The 23,895-nt window shown below is 48.9% G+C and overlaps 1 protein-coding gene across 2 annotated transcripts in view; it reads right to left on the bottom strand.

Moving 5' to 3' along the window:
* GSK3A (glycogen synthase kinase 3 alpha) overlaps positions 1 to 23,895 on the bottom strand; it is a 214,329-nt gene that overhangs the window by 140,475 nt on the left and 49,959 nt on the right. For both annotated transcript variants that reach the window (XM_078651334.1, XM_078651335.1), the window contains exons 3-5: positions 2,704 to 2,787; positions 1,802 to 1,912; positions 533 to 663 (exon numbers count right to left, since the gene is read on the bottom strand). In XM_078651334.1, coding sequence (XP_078507460.1) covers positions 533 to 663; positions 1,802 to 1,912; positions 2,704 to 2,787 — 326 coding nt within the window. The remainder of the gene's footprint in view (positions 1 to 532; positions 664 to 1,801; positions 1,913 to 2,703; positions 2,788 to 23,895) is intronic.

Genomic DNA, 23,895 nt, shown 5'->3' with positions numbered 1-23,895 from the left:
TATGAACAGAGTTCCAATCCGTCATTCCCTAAAAAACACGTCAGGCGAAAGCATAGCCCTGGTTCACCTACAAATTAAAAAGTTCTGTTGCTCCAACAGTCCCATGATACAGGATGCCCAAAGAGTCACTGATTTAGAGAAAAACAGAACAAATCAATCCCCTAGAAAGTTAACTTTAACTAAAATCATGTAATATGAATAATGTTGATCCATTCAAACTTTTTCCTTACCACCATGGAGAAACCCACAAACTCACCACGGAGTTACAGTTCACCCAGGATTGTAAGTAGTTATGAGGCACTCAATGGTCACTGGAACTCTATACCTTTTGCTGCATCCGAAGTATTGCTGCTTTTAATTATTGGACGCACCTTTTTAGTCTGTAACCTGTAAATGACCTTGAAGGGTTTTGATCCCGCTATATTCACCATTTGGAACTCTTTGTTACCGGAACCAGGTCAACCCCTCTCCCCCAAACTCATGATCCTTACATTGGGGTACCCGAAGGAACAGCTTCCGGAGAATCACTCACCTGCCAAAGTCGCAGAGCTTGAGCACAGCCGTGTCGGGATCTACTAGCAGGTTCTGTGGTTTGATGTCTCTATGGCAGACGCCCTGGGAATGGATGTAAGCTAAGCTGCGGAAGAGCTGGTACATGTAAACCTGCAGAGAGGAAAGACTAGAATCAAGCTAGGCTTGAATTGCATGGCAAATATACGTTCAACAGCTATCCTCTAATCAGGAATCCTCACAGGATACAGTGACGTGCCTGGAAAAAGAATACCAAGCTGGAGTGTAGTGCTTTAGAAGGCAATGAAAAAAGCTACAATGACTACTGACCAAGTCTGCAGGAACCATGCACTCAGATGTAGTTGACATACTGTTGTACTAACAATCCCTTCATACCTATCCAACCAACATGACAAAAACAAGTCATACAAAGTTGCAAAGAATCACATGTAATAAACCGTCTGTGATGCCTAATCAGTTACTTTCAATGGACTTATGTGGGATAAAATCCCCATCACCAACCTAGACTGTACTTCCTCTAGATCCAGCAATAGGGAAAAAAAGTTAGTGAGAAAGCTACCAATGAAAAAAGTGATAGACTGATCTCAAACTGAGAAACTCCGTCACGTATCTAGATATCAAAAATATCAAGTAGAAGCCAGTGAATCAAAGGTGTTACCGCTGTGCACAGAGCAGCGGGATCAGCTCCTACCTCTAACATTACACACCTGTTTGCAGCAGAGAACCTTCTGGGAGAAATCCAAGTTATGCTGTGGATCAATGCAGGCAAAGGTCTTACGAATAAGAGTAACCCCTTCCTAGTCCTCTCAGCGAACAAATGAAAAATAAACGCCTTTGTCCTGTCAGTAATGCATAATAAACCTGCTTTTGAATATAGGCTCACAGACCACTGAGAACTCTTCTCTTTATGCTTTATTTTATGGGCGGGGTAGCAGAACCCCGTCCATAAAACACACGTTCATACACACACACACACACACACACACACACACACACACACACATACATATAGTCTTTGACAAATGCATAGTCCAAGCCAGGCAGAGACCGGGGATGTTCAACCTGGGGAGTTGCTATGCCGTCAAATGCCTTTGCCTGGAACAGTGACAAATGTAAAGGAAAGCTCTGCATCTATGTTGGTGGAAACCGATGCTTACTCTAATAGGAGTCCTGGATGCCAGTAAATTGGATTAGAGTTCAGCAGTGTAAATAAGAAAAATAAAAAAGATAAACACACACACAAACACCCCCTTTGGGCCAACAAACCCACCTTCACATAAACCACAGGAATGGTGGTCTTCGCTTTGGTAAAATGCCGTGCCACCCGATACACTGTCTCTGGCACGAAATCCAGCACCAGGTTCAGATAAACTTCGTCCTTCTGCAAAGAAGCATACACAATATGTGATAAGACAGAAAACAGCAGTAAGTGGAGGCTAAAGGAGAAAAACAATGTGCTTGTGGGAGAGTGTAGAGAGAAACAAATTAGATCTGGGAAAAGCAGAGTTGTGAGAAGGGGAAACAGAAGCCAAAACAGGAGCAGAGAGAAGCAAAAAATTAGAGGACAAATGAAATCTTTAGTTGCAGTGGACAAAGGAAAAGAGCCTAGCATCATCTTGGCAGAGAGGTGAGAGAAGAACGTTACACAGTATTAGCACTGGCAAGCAGCAAAAGTGAGATTCTAGGCTGATGTAACACGGGGCAGCACAGTGTAGCCTCATCCAAGAGGAGAAAACAAGTGAAAGAGCCTTGGAGCCCAATCTAGTAACAAACCTACATCTGCACTACCAAGCTTAGGAGTCAGTAGTTGTTGGAGGGGGGGGGGGGGCGAGGTAATCTTCACAACAGTGCTTGTATTTTGAGAAAAGCATAACTGCGGTGGAGAGCACAGAACATGACTGACAAGCATAGGAAGAGGACGAGGATTTGGTGTGTTAGAAGCAGAGTGAACAAACGAGGAAAAACTGAGTAAATAACTGCAGAAAAATAAGTGGATAAGTGGAGGTAGACAAGTAGAAATGGCAAAGGGAGGGAGGGGGGAGGCCAGGAGGGGCGGAAGCATGAGCAGTGACAAATGCATCAGAAGAGCAAGTGGGAGAAGGGAGGTGGTGGAAGTAGACGGGGTGATTCAAAATGGGTGCAAGAGTGGGTCTGCCCTGAGGCAGGACTTACCTTCTCACCACTGGAGTAGAAGAAGTACCGTAGTCGAACAATATTACAGTGGTCCAGTTTCCTCATGATTTGCAGTTCTCGGTTCTGATGACAAAAACAAGCAAAAGAAAATTATATCCCCATAACACTTAGCTGCGGAGGCAACATGTTGTGCTTTGTGAAAGAAACTGGTTGATTTGTGGTAAGAGATTGTCCACTTCAAGAAATAATCACAACCCTTGTCAGGGTGAACACTTAAAGTCACTAATTTAACCTGATCTTGATCCCCTGGTAGCTATGGCACAGAGCAGATGGTCTTAACTAAGGGCAACGTATAAAGCATTTATGCGCTACCAAAACAATAAGCTCAAAATGCAAAACAAAAATCCCCATACTGAATCGGAAAACAAAAAGGACAAAAATCCAATTAAGGGAAGCTGAGAAATAAATTTACGTTTTAGGTAGAAAGACGACAAAAAGAACAAAGCACCTGTGAGTAAGTGCCTTTTTTCCCCCTTCAAAATCTTTTTATTGAAGTTTATTGCGATACAAGAAAACATGTCTGACTTATCAATTGCAGCAAACTGGTCAAGTGCTACAGACAGCTATCAGGTACACATCTTGTTAACGAGGACTCCGCTCTTTCACCCTATCGCTGCTGCCGTCGGCCGCTGGACGTCGCGTGAGCTACCTCCCTGGTGCTGCGCACGTCCAGCGGCCGACGCGGCCGCACCCGTTTCTTCGAACGTTCAGCACTGGCGCTGAACGTTCCAAGCAGTAAACAGGTTCAATGACTGCGCCTCCAGGTCCCAATCTCAACCTTCGGGAGCGCCTATTATATCCTTTATGCAATTGCTGTTACGGAACCTCTGCTCATGTAGAACGGAATGACGTGTCCACCCTGTGAGCCCGAAGCTAGGCCTTAGAAAAGGACTAGAAGAAAATCCAGAAATGGACAGCAGACACATGAGCAAGAACAAAGGAAAAAAACAGAAAACTTAATAAACTAAACGTGTATCATGGTGGCTGTCTGTCGGTACGGGAGTCTTTGGAGGCTGGAGATGGAGACCCCCCTCCCCACCCACAAGGAAGTTTCCCTGCTGGGCTCTTACTGTGTTTAAATGTGGAATAGGTGGAGTGCGCAGAGTCTAGGACTGCATGCAAATAGGGGTAATCCTTCTGAAAAGTATTCCACCAATGGTGGCCAAATGTATTCAAAACCCTTTCTTGTACCCTCAGTGATATCCGTCAAGCGCTTCAGCGCGCCATAACCTAGAGTGACAGACAGGGCATCAGGCTTTATCCAGGCTGCTGCCATCACCATCTTGGCAGCACCCAAACACAGCCACATGATGGCGTGGTCATCTGACGTTTGTCTCTTCAATTGGGGATCTCGAAGTCCCATGGGTACCCTAGTATCTGTTTTATCTGCGCAAGGATTTCATTCCAGAACGGCTTGATCGAGGGGCAATCCCACCACATGTGTCTGAAGTCTTCCAATAATCCACACCCCCTCCAGCATCTGTCAGAGGTGTTAGGGAATATTTTATGACGTTTCTGGGGGTATAAGTACCAATCGTACATTATTTTAGAGTGTGCCTCTCGTAGGTGCGGGGAACGGTTGGGTTTGGCAATGTCGTGGTATAAACTGCTCCATTGCTTCTCCTCCACCGGTCTAGCTACAGTGGATTCCCAAAAAATCGTGTGCCTCTGGAGCGACTGTGGGCGCATTGCCCTGATGAGGGAGTAGAGAAAGGAGACAATCTTTGGTGGAAGCCCCCGATTGGGCAACTTTCTCAATTGGGAGCATGTCCCTGGCCAGCCACTCCAGGGTTGCTGCACCCAGTGTTTGAGTTGTGCAGTGGAAGCTCTCTGAGGGCTGTAGGTGGAAAGCTTTAACACATTCCGCGAATGTCAGGAGTTCCCCTTGGTTATAGAGGTGGGAGAGAATGAGGCAACCCCCCCAGTCTCCACTGCGTCAAAGGGCCCATCCTGCATTGCAGTGGGAAAGTCTGGATTGAGGGGTATGGGGGGTGCAGTGTGAGGGGAATGTCATCAGAGTGAGTGTCCTAGTGAGAAGGTCCCACACTCGCAGAGTGGTGGCCGTGGGGGTGCTGATGTATGAGTTTGGGGGGCTATGGTGCTTCTTTAAGCTCCCAGATGGTCCTGCCCACTATCTGGCGATCCATATGGAGCCAGTGTTTTTCAGACTCTGAGACCATTCTGTTATTACGCGGAGCTGTGTCACTTGGTAACAGCCCTTGAAGTCCGGGAGGGCCAGCCCCCCCCTGCTGGACATGGTCTAGTCAAGACCCTTTAGAGGAGTCTGGCTGTTTGCTCCTGCCGTATAAATTTCGTGATCAGTGAATAATTCCACGTCCACTGGGATCGGAATACCCTGGAATAAATAGAGGAGTCTAGGGAAGATATTAGAAAGTGCCCCCTTAGATATAGTGAGCCCCACACTTTGTGCTTGGACATTGATGACTTTTTGATTGTAGTGCACAGGGTCCCCGTCAAACAGGTCCCTTGCGCCAGTGGTTCTCCTCTAAACTATTCCCAATTGGCCCTTCAGGCCCGTGTAAGTCCCTAGTAAAAGGTACCAAGGGCATGGGGACAGAACAGGGTCCCCTAGGCATTCAGACTGCCAGTGCAGCACGCATGGTCTTGTGCAGACCAGATGACAAAGTCAACATGGAATACTACCTGTGTGCCATGCCAGCTAGCATTGCCCAAGACATAGGTAAGTCACCCCTCTAGCAGGCCTTACCAGCCCCAAGGCAGGGTGCACTACATCCCAGATGAGCAGATATGCCCCTACAATATTGGGGTCTATTCCTTTTTAGTGCGTCAGTGAAGCCATGAAGAGTGCATGAACTGGAAACTCAACACCTCTAGTTGCAGCTCCAGGATGGCTTCAATGAACACGGGAGTGTTTAGTACCAAACTACTCATCACAAACTCACACTGATGCCAGTGTGGGATTTATTGTAACAAACTCAGAGGGCACCTCAGAGGGGTCTCCTGAACACCGGCCGACCCTGGTGTGGGCACTCACTGGCTTCAGGCAGCATGCCACACACAGACGTTTCTGTACCCCTGGCTGGAGAGCCACTGCTCTTTAGGACCAGAAACAATGCACATCCTGGGAAGGTTTGTCACACCTCCTCCCCCAGGATGGGCCAGTGCTCCAAGGGGGAAGCTTCAAAGGCCTGCCGCCTTTGTAATACAATCCGACCCAGCCTCTGCTGCTAGCAGCAGACGGCAGCCACCGGTTTACACCCCCACTTTGGGCGGGAAAACCTAGAAATGTTATGTTAGACGTTTTATAAAGCGCTCAAATCACCCTGGGGCATCTCGGCGCTGCATAGAAGGTAGTATTCGGAGGATTAGAGAACCAGGATGAAGATAGGTAGGCAAGTTAGAACAGACAGGCTGTCAGCTGTTTCCTAAAGATGCTGTAGCTTGATTTTGCACAGGGTGTGTGGGGGAGCTGATTCCAGTATCTTGGCGCAAGGTATGAGAAGGCTCTACCCTCAGAACGGGTCCGGCAAATTCGGGGAACCTGAAGGAGGTCCAGAGTGCTAGATCTGAGTTTCCTACAGGGAGAATATTTCTAACGTTTTTTTTGCAAGTAGAGGGGGTCTCTTTCATGCAAAGCGTTCTATGTAAGACAGAAGATTTTGAAAAAGGAACTTTTTTTCACTGATAGCCAGTGCAGTTCTTTAAGCAATGGAATCGAGGGAGAACCTGCAGGATGATTTAGGATCATTCTAGCTGCAGTGTTCTGAACCACTTGAAGTTTGGCCAGTAGGGTTTCTCCTACTTCCGCCAACAAAGCATTACCATAGTCCAGACGACTAGGTAAGGATTTTAGAGAGCAGCCGCAGACTGAAATAGCTGGTGGTAGCCGCGATGTGATCCTTCATGGTCAGAGCACGGTCCAATTTTAGACCTAGATTTTTTACTGATTGTTTGGGGGTGGGAGCTGTGCCCAGTTGAGCAGGTCACCAATCGTCCAACCAGATGTCCGCGGCTTTTCCCATTAACATAAACCTGTTTTTTTCTGGGTTTAGTTGGAGACAGTTTTCTGTCATCCAATTGGAGATGGCGAGCATGCCGATGGCAAAACTGATTTTTCAAGCTCTGGGTTTGATCCGATGGTAAACATAAGCTGCGTATCATCAGCATATGAGATGATCTCAAAACCCAGCTGCTAGACTATCCTTGCCAGGGGAGCCATGTATATATTAAAGAGTCAGGCTCAGGCAGGAGCCCTGCGGGACACCCTTGTCGAGATGCATTTTTGCCGAGGTGTAGGGTCCTAACATGACAGTTTGAGTTCTCTAAGACAAGAAGTTCTGCAACCACTTTAAGGCTGTCCCTTGGATACCACAGGAGAGAAGTCTCTCCGCCAGCTTTAAATGTGAGATGGTATCAAAAGCTGCAGGGAGATCTAGGATAATCAGTATTACTGAGCCTCCTGCATCCATTGTCTGTCTAAGTGAGTCGGTCATAGCCAGAATAGCGGTCTATGAGCTAAAACCTGGCCGGAAACCCGACTGCGATGGATCCAGGATTTGATTACATTCTAGATAACAACTTAGTTGTCGTTTGATAATACTTTCTAGTTGTTTACCCAGAAGCGGTAATAAAGAGATGGGACGATAATTGCTAAGGATTAAAGGGTCCGCTGAAGTTTTTTTTAATTAAGGCTAGAAGGTATGCTCACCTTTGCCAACTCAACTCCTCAGGTTGAGGAGCTTAAGTTAAGCACACTTTTCAGTCCCCTCCATCTTGAAGATGAGGGCACTCCTCCAGTCAGGGCTAAGTCTATGCCCCCCTCCCACAGGAGGGCGACATAATAGCAGTGCAATCATCGCATGTAAGGTGCACATTTGCCCAACCTACTACTTCCCTAAAACACCCCCAACATTTAGAATTTTGGTGCCTCCCCCAGATACAGAAGGTAGATTCTACCAACCTACGAGGACCACGCTGTGCAGCAAAGCCAGAAGACAAGTATTGACTTGCCCCCAGCCCTACGGCCCCTCTGCAAAAACACCACCCGTCCTGTGACCAGCGACTTCCAGAAACCTAAGGAAGGCTCTCTGCTCTTCAAAGAGCAGATCGCCAGAGAACGACTGCCCTGTCCCGAAGAATTCAACTACAAGGACTCTGGCTTCAGCTGGAACCGCAACTCCTGCCCACTCTACATCCGACACCCAGTCTGAGTAGCTTACCTGTGCAGTAAAGTCTCCCCAGTGATCCTTGTCGGGTCCAGCATTGGCTCACCTCTCCTGGACTACACAAAGACGCCTGCAGCCTGGATCCAGAGGCTCCTCTTGACAGAAACTGGCTCAGACGTCTAAAGGCTTCCCTGCACCTTAGTGAGCTGAATAGACAGTGCCCCTACGACCCCCTACATCACTACTTATCTCTGCTGTCGTTTGTCTCCCTCCTGCAACCTCCGGTGCAACGCCTGCAGCCTGTTTGTCAAAAGCAGAAACTTCGTTGCAAAGAATTAGGCGCCCAAGCTGAAATTGCACTCTGACTCGGCCGCCCCTCTGCCGCTGGTGGTATATATTTGGTGCTGCATTGTGGCCCTCCCTGTGCTGGTCCTAACCCGCAAAGCTTGGCCTCTGCAACCAATTTACTTACATGCAAGCAGTGTGGCATTGCGCACACCGAGTCTCCATTGAAAGGCATTGGGCCGAACTCCATTTTTGACCTCTGTACCCTGTCGCCCCTATGCTGCTGCAGTTTTGGTACTCCCCTGACTCTTGTAGTCCATGGGTTCCGGAGACAGGAACTATAAGCGCAATATTTGCCTGTATAACCATATTTTTGTTTTCCTCCATAGAAAAACATTGAACTGCTCAGAAATAGCAGTAAGTGTCGACTTTTGAAAGTGAAAGTATTTCTATTTAAAAACGTACTTCCCTAATTGCAAAGTTCTTGGCCTTCAAATAAAGTACAAAGTTTTTTTCCTAAAAATGGTGTGGATCTCCTCTTGGAGTCATGGGTCCATTATTGGTCAATGTTGTGCAATAAATGCCTTACACTCCTAAGGCTGCTCGCCCACACTACCACTTATAAAGCACTTTGGGATTTACATTGAGCCCTGTATATGTTTGGGGAAACCCCTGAACTCTGCATTGTATGATCACCTAGTGCAGAGATCTTCAAACGTTTTGATGTCAGGACACGCTTGTCTTGATGTCAGGACACGCTTGTCAAAATTGTTTAGGCGTAAGGACCCCCTTCTGACAAAAATTTCTAGAACCTGGTACACCTCATCGACAACTATCGACAACCATAAAAGCCTACAATTCCCACAGCAAATAACTTTTACAGTAGGGAATGAATATGCTACTTACCAGTATGCATCTGTTCTTGGCATGTAGGGCTGCTAACATTCATATCTTGTGCATAGATCGCCGCCTAGTGTTGGGTCCGGATGATTGCACATTGTTGTCCTGGAAGAGTCTTCGAAGTATCACAAGATAGGTGGCTCCTCCCCTGGACTACAGTGCGCATGGGCATCGACTCCATCCCCAGATTGTTTTTAGCCATTGTGGCAGAGATGGAGTGAAATAGTGTAAAGGATGTCCATGCTAATGATGAATGCAAGAGAGTGTCTGCAGCCGCTACGGGCACCGGGGAGGAGAGCGGGCGTTATGAATGTTAGCAGCCCTACATGCCAAGAACAGATGCATACTGGTAAGTAGCATATTCAGTTCGAGGCATGTGGGCTGCTAAATTCATATCTTGTGCATAGAATACACAGCAGTCCCTCCATTAAGGGCGGTTGCCCGTGCCAGCTGCAGAAGCTTAAAAAAGTGTCTTGAGAACAGCCTGTCCTACAGCTGCTTGCTGTTTGGAATGCACATCTACACAGTAATGTTTGGTAAATGTGTGTGGTGTAGACCATGTGGCTGCTCTACAAATGTCTTCTAAAGGAATGTTCCCCAGGAAAGCCATGGAGGCCCCCAATTTGCGTGTAGAGTGCGCCTTTGGGGGTATTGTTAAAGTGCGTTTAGCTTTTTGGTAACAGATTTGGATGCATTTAACAATCCATCTGGCTATTCCTGCTTTGGAAATGGGGTTGCCTTTGTGTTGTGCTGAGAAGGCAACAAAAAGTTGATGTGTCTTCCTAAAGGGTTGTGTCCTGTCAATGTAGTACATTAGCGCCCTCCTAACGTCTAATGTATGAAGCATTCTTTCAGCTACATTTTGCGGGTTTTGGAAAAATGCAGGCAGGTCAATAGTTTGGTTGATATGAAACTGTGACACCACCGTTGGAAGGAATTTGGGGTTAGTGCGGAGCACTACCCTGTTAGAGTGTATTTGGATGAATGGCTCTTGGATTGTGAGCGCTTGCAGCTCGCTAACACGCCTGAGCGACGTGATAGCAATGAGAAAAGCCACTTTCCACGTTAGAAACTGAAGTTCGCGTGAATGCAGTGGCTCGAAAGGTGGGCCCATCAGCCATAGTGAGGACCACATTGAGGTTCCACACAGGAGCTGGTGGAGTTCTAGGAGGAATGACTCGTTTCAGTCCCTCTAGGAAGGCTTTAATGGCAGGCACCCTGAAAACAGAGAGGTGCTGCCTATTCTGGAGGTAAGCCGCTATGGCGGATAAATGTATCCGAATGGAAGCGTACGCTAGATTGCATTTGTAAAGATGTAACAAATAGCAGATGATGTTAGGAATGGATGCATCTAGCGGGTTGATATTGTTGTCTGTACAGTAAATGACAAACCGCTTCCATTTTGCAGCATAGCAAGCTCTGGTCGTGGGCTTCCTTGCCTCCCGGATGATGTCCATGCATTCAGGAGGCAGGTTGAGGTAGCCAAATTCTAAGACCTCAGGAGCCAGATCGCCAGATTGAGCTGTTGCGGATCTGGATGCTGAACGTCGCCATGGCTCTGCGTCAAGAGGCTGGGTGTGAGATGCAGCCTTTGATGCGGTACCACAGAAAGTTCTAGAAACGTGGTGTACCATGGTTGGCGTGCCCATGTTGGAGCAACTAGGATGAGAGTCATCGAGTGTTGCTTTAGCTTTCTTGCCACCAGCGGAATGAGAGGCGCTGGGGGAAAAGCGTACGCAAATTTGCCTGACCAGTTCATCCATATCGCATTCCCCTGCGATTGCGGATGAGGGAACCTGGCGGCAAAGCTTTGGCATTTTGCGTTTTCCCTTGTGGCAAACAGGTCTATCTCTGGATGACCCCACTGCTGAAAGTACAGGTGGAGCACTGATGGATGCATCTCCCACTCGTGCATTTGATGGCTGTACCTGCTGAGCAGATCCGCCATCTGATTGTCCTTGCCGGGGAGGTGTTCTGCCATGAGGAAAATGTTCCTCTGAATGGCCCACTTCCACATGCTCTGAGCCAGATGAGACAGCTGTGGTGAGTGAGTACCTCCCTGCTTTTGTATGTAGTACATGGCTGTCATGTTGTCCGTCCGGATCAACACGACTTTGTTGCATAAATGTACCTTGAAGGACTTTATCGCCATGAAGATTGCCATCAATTCCAGGTAGTTGATGTGCAACTTCTGTTGAGTGGACCATAGCCCCTGCACAGTGTAGTGGAGCACATGAGCTCCCCATCCTTGGAGAGATGCGTCCGTCGTTAGGATAATCTGTGGCACAGGCTCTTGGAACGGTCGTCCCTTGCAAAGGTTGTGTGGATTCCACCAATGCATAGAGTTGTATGCCCGACCGGTCACCAACACTAGGTCCGTCAGTTGTCCCCGAGCCTGTGTCCACTGATTTGCCAAGCATTCTTGTAGAGGACGCATGTGCAACCTCGCGTGCGGGACTATGAAAATGCAGGAGGCCATCATGCCTATCAACTGCATGAACCCTCTCGCTGGTAGGGAGTGTTGCGGTCTGAACCTTTGGATCAGTGACTGAATGCTGTTGATCCTGGCTGGGTTTGGCTGAGCCATAGCAGTCAGGATGTTTATTGTCGCGCCTAGATACTGCCGCAGATGGGCTGGTTGAAGGTGCGACTTTGGGTAGTTTAGCGAGAATCCTAGAATGTGAAGGAGTTGAATAGTGTGGGACATGTCTGCTGCGCATTGCTGTGCCGACTTCGCTTGAACAAGCCAGTCGTCTAGGTACGGGTAGACATGTATGTTTTGCCGTCTGAGGTGCGCCACGACTGTCGCCAGACACTTTGTAAACACTCTGGGGGCAGTAGTCACTCCGAAGGGTAGGACTTTGAATTGATAGTGTTTGTTCTGAATGGTGAACCGGAGGTACTTTCTGTGGGATGGGTGGAGTGGGATGTGGAAGTAAGCATCCTTGAGGTCTAAGGTTGCTAGGAAGTCCCCTTGGTTTAGCAGGGGAAGAATTTGTTGCAGTGTCAGCATGTGAAAGTGTTCTGACAGTATATACATGTTGAGGGGGCGTAGATCCAGAATAGGTCTGAGGGATCCGTCCTTTTTTGGGATGAGGAAGTACAGGGAATAGACTCCTGTGCCCTCCTCCTCTATTGGTACGAGCTCTATTGCGCCTTTTTGCAGCATTACCAAGACCTCCTGCTGCAATAAGTGCAAGTGCTCTGCCGACATAGGACGGTGCCTTGGGGGAATGTTGGGAGGAGTGGACGTTAACTCCAAACAGTAACCGTATTGGATAAGTTTGCGCACCCACCTGTCTGTTGTGATGGATGTCCAGACTGGCAGGAACTGCTGGAGTCTTCCGCCGACAGGTGTTGGATGGTCGGGGGGCAGTGACAGAGAGTCACTGTTTATTGGAGGCAGAGGAACGTGGGGTGTTGTTTCCTCTGCCTCTGCCCTTGGCACTGTTACCTCTGTATCCTCCTCTACCCTGCTTGGGGTAGGAGGATTGTGCAGTACCCTTTGAAAATTGTGATTGTTGACCCAAGTGTCCTCTGGTAACACCACGTGCTCCTGAGCGACGAAAAGTGCCGCCCCTGAACTGTTGTGACTGAAGTGCCCCCATGGACTTAGCAGTCTCGTTGTCTTTCTTAATCTTTTCAAGTGTGGCGTCTACATCTGGGCCAAACAGTCTGTCAGGATTGACGGGCTGGTTGAGGATAGTAGTTTGGATGTCAGGCTTAAATCCAGATATACGAAGCCAAGCTTGTCGCCTTAGCATGACGCTAGTGTTAATTCCCCTAGCCGCTGTGTCAGCCACATCAAGTGCACATTTTATTGCTGCGTTTGATATAAGCTTTCCCTCTTGTATGAGCATTTCTGCTGCTTCTTTATACTCATCAGGTAGATGTTGAAGGAGCTGTTCTAGGGTGTCGTAATGCGCCCTATCGTAACGCGCTAATAGTGCCTGTGTGTTCGCTATACGCCATACATTGGCAGCCTGCGCAGCCACCCTTTTGCCAGATGCCTCAAGCACTTTCGACTCCTTATCAGGGGGAGGAGCTTCACCCGTAGTTTGGGAGTTTGCCCTTTTGCGGGCATTTGCGACCACCAACGAGTCCAGAGGCAACTGTCCTCGAATATATGCAGGATCTCCAGGTGCTGGCCTGTATTTTTTCTCGATACGTGGGTTCACCACTCTTGCCCTGGTTGGTTCTTTAAAGATCTCTGGGGCATGTTTAAGGACACCTTTGAGCATCGGAAGAATTTTAACTGTTCTCTCTGAGACAGCGAAAGTGTCAAATAGGAAATCTTCCTCCACCGGGTCAGCATGCATGTCCACATTATGATTTGCCGCTGCCCGTTCGATTAAAGCATTAAATGCTGCAGAATCCTCCGTTGGAGATGTACGTGGTCCAAAACCCTGTGGATCTTGTACCACCTGCTGGCCACCTTGGTCCCCAGTGTCGTCATATGTGTCCTGCTGAACATCAGGGTCATTGTCCACTGGGAAATTGTATTGGTCGTCTTCCTCATCACCCTCTCCCCCAGATTGGTTTGGGGAAGGTGATGGACTTCTTCTGGGTGGTGGTAGGATAGGCTCAATAAGGGCAGGAATGTCTTGTGCCTGCCTCTTTTTCTTTAGTGGAATAACATAGGATTCCAGTGGTTGGGAAGTGATCTTCCTTTTGTAAAGGGTCAGTTTCCCTGTTTGGGCATCGATGAAATGCTCAGAGTGTTCTTCTGAGGCCTGAAGCATCGAAGGAGCCGAAGTCTTTGGCACCGATTTAGGTGCAAATGCCTTTGGTGGCACCTTTGGTGGAAGAGTGTAAATAAGCTTGGTTGAAGACCTCTGAGGAGTGTCAACCTCTTTTGGAGCCGATGGCTTTGGAGCCGTTGCCGACAAAGTCTTGTCTCGAATCCTTTTTAGGGAGTCGGTGACTTGTGTACTGAAGGAGGCGGAGGGTATGGTAGCCGACGTTCGGTGTCCGTTGGTGTCGGAGTCCCTCGGTGTCGACGGTAATTGCGTCGACGATTCTTTAGCCGCAACGCGGCGCGGCTCCGTTGCAGGCTTTTGCGCCGATGCCGATGCTGCATTTCCGACATCTTTGTGCCGATGCGTAGTGGCTGGGGCCTTTTGGTCAAGGCCTGTAGTTGTCTTGTCCACGGGGTGTTTAGTTGACGGCGCCGTAGGAGCGTCGGAAGGCGTGTGAACAGACTTCGACGTTTGCGCCGGAGCAACAGATGCAGACTCTGGACGGACGGTCTTCTTGGAGGATGAGTCCTTGTGCACCTTCTGCGGCGCTGTTGGCTCGATAGCCTTCTTCGACGTCTGTGGACCGGAGGTGGACGGAGTCGATGAAGGAGCAGGCTTTGATATTTTTTGTGGGACGTCGGCCATCTTAGACGTTGTCGAGTCCGTTAGTTTCAGTTGGACGTCGGCCATTTTAGGTTTTGTCGATTCCGCTTGTTTCGGTTTCGATTTTGCTTGGACGTCGGCCATCTTGGGTGTTGTAGAAACCGAAGGTTTCGATACGTTGGATGGCGGCTCCGCTTGAGTGTCCGTGGCCGGGCTAGAATGCGGGGCCGGGGATAGCGGTGCAGGGTCGTGGGTAAGGCCGAGTGGCGATCCCGTGACCTGAGCCTGTGTAATATAGACTTCGGGGCATAGCTCCTCCTCTGAGCTATCTTCCGCGGCCCCATAAACTTCTTAGTCGTCCCCTACCTCCTCGACGTATTCAATGTCTTGGTCCTGTCCTTCGACCTGTTCTTCGGGATCGGCCTGGACCTCCGTCGACGGTGGTGAAATTTGGAGATGATGGCTACCGCCTTCCTCCGCAGGGTCGTCGAATATGTTGTCGGGTGCCGGTGTCGTCGCTGGGCCTCGAGGCGCGCCGCGCGCCGATGCTTGAGCGTCTTCTTTGACCTGAATTTTGAGCAGGCTATGCAGTCGTCTTCGTTGTGGTCCGGTGACAGGCATTTATTACAGACCGGATGCACATCGATGTGTGGATATTTGGATCCACAGACGGGGCAGAACTTAAACGGGCTCCGCTCCATGGTAAGGTCGTCGGGTCTTGCTGCGACGAGAGGGCCTCGAAGTGCGAAGAGTAACTAGACTCCGTAGATTACCGGCTCAGAGAGTCGGACGACGCTCGAGACCGTGCGCAAACAATACCGACGCTGGTAACGAAGGCCTTTTGGCCTTAAGAACAAAGTTTATCGGTTCCGACACGGAGACGTCGAGAACCACATCCGAACCCAATGGCAGAAAAAAACAATCTGGGGATGGAGTCGATGCCCATGCGCACTGTAGTCCAGGGGAGGAGCCACCTATCTCGTGATACTTCGAAGACTCTTCCAGGACAACAATGTGCAATCATCCGGACCCAACACTAGGCGGCGATCTATGCACAAGATATGAATTTAGCAGCCCACATGCCTCGAACATAATATTAAACCGTGAGTAGCAAACCAAGGGTCAGCGAGTGTGGGGTTGTAATCAAAGGTGTAGCTAAAAACAGAGGGCCTCATTTATGAGGAATTGGCATAGGGCACTGCGCTGCCCTACGCCAACGTGAAAGGGCAGTTATGCACCGTATTTATAAAATACGATGCATTCCTGTCCCTTTCCCTTGTGTTGGCGCACAACTTGCTGCCTAGCACCAGCATAGGTAGGATCTTTTTGTACAGAAAGGGGTACCTTCCTTCGCAAAAACAATCCTGAGAGAAGTTTTCCTCTATGTGAGCTGCAGAATGTAGCACACATGGAAAGAGGAAAAAATTAGAACTGAAAACATGCCTCAGCTGGGGAGGCGTCCATTTTTGGAGCTGCCCCAGGATTACGTGATTTTGTAAAAATGGGGCAGCTTCAAAATCCAAGGGTGTTGTGTGGGAACCCCACGCAAAGCCCATGCAACCCCTCCTTGACGCAGAGGAAGGCAGGGCAGTGACTTGCGCTGGTATGTCCTATATCTATGAGGCTATGCAAAGTCATGCAGGTGGCTTTGCACCACCTCATAGGTATGGTTGAGACGCTTGCCCCGCAGGAGCCTAAAAAAAAGTGATGCTCTGGCGATGCAAGCCTCTCATAAATAAGCCCAAAATATCTGTACATGTTTTAGGTCTTTCACCATCAGAGATCTACATATAAAATAATGGGCAGCGTAAATGAAAAATAAAGGTTAAAAAGTTGTTACTCAGTGGGAAATGCACTGTGGTACATTATGAAACCTATATTAGTAAATGCACTGCAGAGGTCTGTGTGTAACCAGAGTCACATAATTAAATCTTGATTTGCGCAGTGGAGAATAGGGACATGTATTTTTAGTGCTACGAGGTCACAGCCTATGACAGAAAGGACTGTGAATATGTAAGTCATTATTTTATACTTGCATTACACAGTGTAAGACAGACTGCTACAAAATGCGCAAAAAGTTTTACGATAAAATGGTGCTTCCATAAGGTAGATTTTAGTAATACCGGCAAGTATGTAATGCAATTTCTTTTTTTACATAACTGCCCGTTCAACACCTTCTGTGGGGTACTAAGGGCTCTTTAAATGCAGTTACAATTAAAAGCACACACATCATAGCCCAGTTGTTAACTCTTTGCATTACCACTCTAAAAACCCAAATCTTTGTCATCCCAAAGCTTGGAGTGACTGCCTCAATTCAAGTCAGAACCAGCTCATGAGCACCCTTTACACGTGCAGATGAACTAATAGAGCACATTTGCACTTCATTTAGGCAAGCAGGCTTCCTGGTAGAAAGCTTTTCACACACTAGACAATTGATGAAACTTCAGCTGATAACGATCTCAATTAGCCATCCCAGGACAGCTGCCTTTCCCCAACAGGAGAGCAAACATTTTGAATTGAAGGCACAAGTGAAGCTGGGGAACACAGGACCCCCTTCCAGGGACTCCACGCCCCCCCCTGGGGGTTGTGCCCCACAGATTGAAGACCTCTGACTTAGTGGCATGCCATATACAGAAATTCTAAAATGAGCGTCCTCTGGTGATTTCAGAAAATCTTACCAGTCTTTTATCACAAATGCAGTCACCACTCACCCAAGGAAATATCTTTCTACATTTAATATGAGCGGTCACTGTCTCATACCATAGATATGAGTGTTGGCACAAAAACTTCCACTAAATATATCGATATATTGATTTTATTAAAACAATGATACAAAATTAAAAACATTTCATCAAGAAAAACGAAATACCCAACACTATAGTTACAAAAATAACACTTTAAAACCAGTCCGAAAGATACAAGACATTACATTTTTGTCATTGGTTTCCACTACCACTACCGAAGACTGTACACAAACCCACCAATCTGTCAAAATTCATTAGTATTTGGGGTAGGTTTGAGAACGTTGGGTTTGTGGTGAACAGGCGTCGACGTGTATAATATTGTTCGAACCTTCTTTATCAAGCCTACACTTGGTTATGCTCTTGGGCATAAAACATCCATCGTTCTCCGTTCTTTGTAGTTTAAGCGCAGGTTGACCACTATCTTGTAGGTTCAACGGTTTCTTAGGCACGCCAGAATTTATATCACTAGAGAGTGCTTCAATGAACGGACGCTCTGTAATATCTTTTGGCGGTATTTCTTCCTGCCAATTTCTGATTTCCACTATCAAACTTTCATTGCCAGGGGTCTGCTGGTTAAGTCTGACCCTACTTCGAACACCCTTCCTGCACGATGTTCTCCTGTCCAAGGTCATACACTTGAATTTACTTTTAGGTTTACTCGTTTTGTCTTGGGGTCCTCTCTAAACGTTGAGCCCTCCAGGAGCTCGTGCAGATAGTCGGCGTGCCTAAATTTCTTCCAATTGAAGACTTCCTGACCCAACCGCTCAACATGCCCTTATGCACAGCATGACTAATCAGATCCCGGTTTTGTTCCAACTGATACAGAATGCTATCATATTTTGTGACTGCTCTAATCGGAAAGTCTGCTAGAATATACAATGGTGGTGAAAGTATAAAACTTCTGGCTGGTTCTCTACAAGAGACCATGCATTATTAGCAAGTGGGGGGGGGGGGGGGGGGGGGGGGGGGGGGGAGTTGGAGAAAGCACACTAGGTTCAGGTAAGAGAATAACAAAATGGTTACTTATCAGTAGGAGTAGTTTTGCAGCTTGAAGAATTTTCTGGATTCACATGCTGTGCATTATTCCGCCATCTAGTGTTTGGGTCCAATTTTTTTTGTTTTTTCGTGCTTTGGTCGCTGTCTATCACCATTTGGTGCTAGGTACATCCCGGAGGTGGACGTGCGTGGTAGCCATCTTCAGATTCTTTTTTTCTGCTTTCTATTGTTAGTACTTGAGATGGTAATTAAACAGGTGATGCAGACATTTGCTTTCCCACCTGTTTGTATCTCTTGTAGGGGAGGCCGGGTGGGTCGCAGGTGACTTCAGAAAAATCTTCAAGCTGCAAAACTTCTCCTACCAGTAAGTAACCATTTCGTTTCGCAGCATGAATCCTTTTCTAGATTCACAACAAAAAGATCACCACAGCGGACCAAGCAATGAGCACCTCAAACTTCAGTAGTCCCACACAGTGTTAAAAGTTCTGTGCTGTACAACCTCCAAGACCTGCTGTGTTTCGGTCCTACTGGATTTCCAGATAACTTGAAGAAACGTGGAGGCAGCACCAGTTACAAAGTGATTTGAAGAGGCATATAGTTGTATCAAAATTTCTTTTATTGTTCTATTTTCAAAAGTGCACTCGACAGCCAACGCGTTTCGCTCCCACCCCGGGAGCTTCGTCAGGGCAGAGTAAAAGTAAGGGTCTGGATTGAGTATTCCAGAGACTGCAGGGCAGTGTGACGTTGGGTTGAACTTCAGGTGTATCAAAATATCAGCAGAAGAATTCGATTTGTAGTCGATGGGATGTGTCAACAGATATTGATTTATGCCGATATAATGAGGATCAAGGCACCAACCGAAGGGATATATATATATATATATATATATATATATATATATATATATATGATGGCAAAAAATAGTCAATTTTCGTTTTGCCGGTAACTCATGAAATTGCTTCAGTCACCAGGTGTAGAGCTATATATCAAGTGGTCATAGAAAAGTAGTTTCCAGTGCGTGATCCAATGGTGGTGCCCCGAAAGTGATAGGCAGGCCTTAATAAGCTGCCAAGGAGCCTCGTTCTGCAGGCTATGTGTAGCCGGTGTTGTCTTCCGAATCGGGACACCTTTTCTAGATTCACATGCTGTACATTAGATTATGTAGCGGTTTCTCCCAAGGTTGGGTGCTGTGGTGAGAGGAAGACTGCAAACAGGAGTTGTGAGAACGTGCCATCTTTCTAGCATGGTATGCCCCCACTTTTTGCCAAATTGCTGGAGTGCTTTGACCGAGTGTGCCCTGGGCTCCTGCCAATCAGGTGCCCAGGACCTGTGTTCCTTCCCCAAAACTGTGTTGAAACTTAAACCCAATTGGCATCTCTGGCCACCTATCAGCCCCATGTAAATGGTACTCTAGGTACCCAGGGCATGGTGACCAGAGAAGACACCTAAGGGCTGCAGCACTTATTGTGCCACCATTAGGGGCTCTGTACCCTGACACCCACACACTGCCTTTGCAGGCTGAGTGTCTAGGTGCAGAACTAAACAGAGTTGACATGGCACACATCCGTGTGCCGTGCCATGCCCACAAGCTCACTGCCCTGGCATCCACCAGTCACCCCTCTAGCTGGGTGCCCTATGCCAGTGGTGTGGGCACAGGTGCATGAGCCCTGTGCCCCTCCAGCACCCAGGGCCATTCCTGGGCACTGTAAGTGCAGTTCGGCCACGTAAGAGTATATGGTGCTGGGAAGTTGTCATTACGAACTCAAAAGCACCATGATGGCTTAACTGAAGACTGAGAAGTTTGATATCAAACTTCACAGCACATTAAACCCGCACTGATGCCAGTGTGGGATTTAATGTAAAATGCACGACAGAGGGCATCTTAGAGATGCCCCCTGAACCCTAACCAACTCCCAGTGTCCTGACTGCGTGGCTACCACCACCAGACATGTTACTGGACCCCTGGGTCGAGAGCCTGCCGCTCTCGGGGACCTGAAACAATGCACATCCTGGGACGAGGTGCCAAGCCTCCTCACCCAGGACGGGCAGGGGAAGCTTCAAAGGCAACCGCCTTTGTGAGCTTCTCCAGGCCACTTTCTGTAGTCAGCAACTGTCCCCACCGGTTCTGACCCCCACTCTGGCGGGAAGAACGGCAGGAAACCCTAAGTGAGGAAAGGGGGTGTGGTGTGCCAGCCTGTGCCAATTCCACCTCTCAGGTGGGAGAGGCGAGGTGAATTACGACTCCGGCCATCCTGAGGATGGGGAGCCCTGCCCAATCAGAGATAGGATCCCACCCACCTCCCACAGGAGAGGAGCAGGCTAGGGGGTGTACTCACCCCAGGACAGGGACCCATTGGTCCCTGCCCTTGCCCTACCTGGAAGGCCCCTAAATTTAGTATTTAGGGGCTCCCTGAACCTTCCTTCCTCAGATCCAGATATCAAAAGAAGAAAGACCTGCCGTGCAGCTGCTAACAAAAGGACGACGACAAGTGACTTGGCCCCAGAACCCTACAGGCCTGTTGTTCCTTGAACCTGCTCCTGCGAAACTCCGGCGTCTCCTGCCGACAGCAACCTCGAAAACCTCGGAGAACCTGCCAGCCTTGAATCTCTAAAAAGACTGGCACTCCCACGAGCAGTGGTTCTGCTCAAACAGCAATACCCCTGGTGCCAGCCAGGAACGGCGAATCCAGCCCACTCTGCACCCGCCATGCCCGGCCTGTGCGTGGGTGGACAAAGACCCTGAGGACGTCCCCCCAGCGACTGTGACCCGGAGTCCAGTGCCCAAAGACCCTCCTTGACGAACCAGACGCCTGCAGCCTCAGAACCTGGGACCCCTCCAAAAGCGACCGGCTGAGGGTAAGATTTCCTGACGCCAAAAGACACCCTGCACCCGGCGCCCTGCGGCCCGCCTCTGCCTTCCTTTGGGGTACATACCTCTTCTCCAAGATCCCAACTTACCTCTCGATGTGGTGGTCGCACCTGAAGAATCTCCGTCCCGAGTCTGCAGCCTTTGTTCACTTTTTAACTTTCCCATTGATTAACATTGAGCGCCCGACGGCTCAAAAGCACCCTGCACCGCTGGAAGTGCAACAACTACACTACTTTACTTCCCCACTTGCCCTGTGTAAGTGGCCAGGAGCTCAGCTCCCACAGCCGCGTGGCCTGCTTGCTTGCAGCCACCAACCAAAGGCCCCCTACCCTCCATAGGATTGCATTGGGCCTACTCTCCCTGCACCCGGCTTGCCCTGTGCCGCTAAAGGTGCAACAACTGTACCTTTCAGACCCTGGGAGACCCCCAAGTCTATGCCCAGAACCTTAACTCCACCAGTCGAGTACTTACCTAAAAGCCGATAACCTATGGAAGGAAAATGAGTTAACAATCACTGGATATCATTGGGCCTAACTACCTCTGCACCCGGCCGGCCCTGTGCTGCTGGGGCTGAACCTACTGTACTTACCTGACCCTGGGGGACCCCTGAGTCTATGTCCAGGACCATAACTTCACCAACCAAGTACTCACCTGGAAACCAGTAACTCACTTACCTGCCATTGCAGAACACTGACCAATTTTGACTCGAAAATTTTCTTAGTGTGAAGTTTTAAAACTTTAAAATATTAATTTAAAATCAGCCGAATAACGAATTCCGAATTACTCACCTGTGATCAGGAGAGAAGCCAGTGCTGCACCTTTCAGCCCAGCACTGAACTGAAAAAGTAATTATAACTGTACTTACCAGTAACTTGAATTTCCTCCCATAGGATAACATTGCTCGGCTTTCAATGAAAAGTGTCAACTTTGAAAATACAATTATATTCTTTCAAATTCACTACTGTAACGAAAACGCTTTTACTTAACTGTGTACAGCATATGTCCCGGGACTGCATCTAGGATCCAGTCCTGTGGTTAGAAAAGTAATCCATAAAGTAATCAATTGCATTTATCTAGAAAAACCCACTGAGCTCAATGTTATATTGTGTTTGAAATTGTGTTGCCTATTGCAACCACTGTAGCTATTGTACTTACAAAGTCTATTTCCCATTTGCAAAGTAATTACCTAAAGACACTCATTGAGAAAAGTATATTTTGATACCTTGTTGGTGCTAAAATAAAACGACTATATCTTTTGATACAAAACAATTGGCTAAGCGTTCAGTTCTTGAGTGTGAGAGACCATTTGCTGACTGAGCATGTACAACAAATGCTTTACACTGTCCTCTGATACTGCCTTACTGCTCGACCAAGCTACCGCTTTAGAGAGTAAGGTTATATCCAACTTTAGCCTCTGCCAAACCTCAGGGGACTGTGTGCACACTGTACCTTACTTTGGTCCAGTATATACAGAGCCACTTTCTTACAGGTTGTGAGACAGATACCGAGCGGAGCAGTATCCTTACCCAAGGGATGACTGTTCCATACCAGTTTACGAGTCCCCGACATCCAGACTCCTCTGCTCTGTTTCCACAGGATCGCGGACAGAGCTGTAACCCGGAAGTCCCGGCCTCGCGAACCGGAAGAGGAACCCCCAGACCAATAACAGGAGGGGAAACAGAGCGTGAGGCAGACAGAGAAGACGCGGGACCCGACCAGCGGAGAGAAGACGCGGGACCCGACCAGCGGAGAGAAGACGCGGGACCCGACCAGCAGAGAGAAGACGCGGGACCCGACCAGCAGAGAGAAGACGCGGGACCCGACCAGCAGAGAGAAGACGCGGGACCCGACCAGCAGAGAGAAGACGCGGGACCCGACCAGCAGAGAGAAGACGCGGGACCCGACCAGCAGAGAGAAGACGCGGGACCCGACCAGCGGAGAGAAGACGCGGGACCCGACCAGCGGAGAGAAGACGCGGGACCCGACCAGCGGAGAGAAGACGCGGGACCCGACCAGCGGAGAGAAGACGCGGGACCCGACCAGCGGAGAGAAGACGCGGGACCCGACCAGCGGAGAGAAGACGCGGGACCCGACCAGCGGAGAGAAGACGCGGGACCCGACCAGCGGAGAGAAGACGCGGGACCCGACCAGCGGAGAGAAGACGCGGGACCCGACCAGCGGAGAGAAGACGCGGGACCCGACCAGCGGAGAGAAGACGCGGGACCCGACCAGCGGAGAGAAGACGCGGGACCCGACCAGCGGAGAGAAGACGCGGGACCCGACCAGCGGAGAGAAGACGCGGGACCCGACCAGCGGAGAGAAGACGCGGGACCCGACCAGCGGAGAGAAGACGCGGGACCCGACCAGCGGAGAGAAGACGCGGGACCCGACCAGCAGAGAGAAGACGCGGGACCCGACCAGCAGAGAGAAGACGCGGGACCCGACCAGCAGAGAGAAGACGCGGGACCCGACCAGCGGAGAGAAGACCTGGATGCCGGATAACCCCGAGGACGGTGAAGAAACCTGGTCCGAAGACTGGTGGTGTCCGGAGGTGGCTGGGGAGCGGCCGTGACTCAGGAGAGTTACGGCGGAGACAGGTTAGTGTCTGTGGCTTGGGAGCGACCAGGAAGAGGGTGGAGGAGAAGCGGGAGGGACTCTTGCAGTAGCGTATAACAGAGGGACCATCCCAGTGCAACCCTTTGTGATTTCATACGCCTTAGTCTAAATGATCCCGCACTTGTTCAACCTGAAAGCGTACACCCTTATATTGTAGAATTGAACGGGACTTTGCTACACTGAATATCATACAAGAGATATGTCTTGGTTTTCGTAGTTTATAGTTATATTAGACCTCTTAGAACCCTATCTTGGTCTTATTCTTGGTGGTT

This window comes from Lissotriton helveticus, chromosome 7 (assembly GCF_964261635.1).
Source record: "Lissotriton helveticus chromosome 7, aLisHel1.1, whole genome shotgun sequence".
In the NCBI taxonomy this organism is placed as follows: domain Eukaryota; kingdom Metazoa; phylum Chordata; class Amphibia; order Caudata; family Salamandridae; genus Lissotriton; species Lissotriton helveticus.
This window is presented reverse-complemented; position numbering and strand designations above follow the sequence as displayed.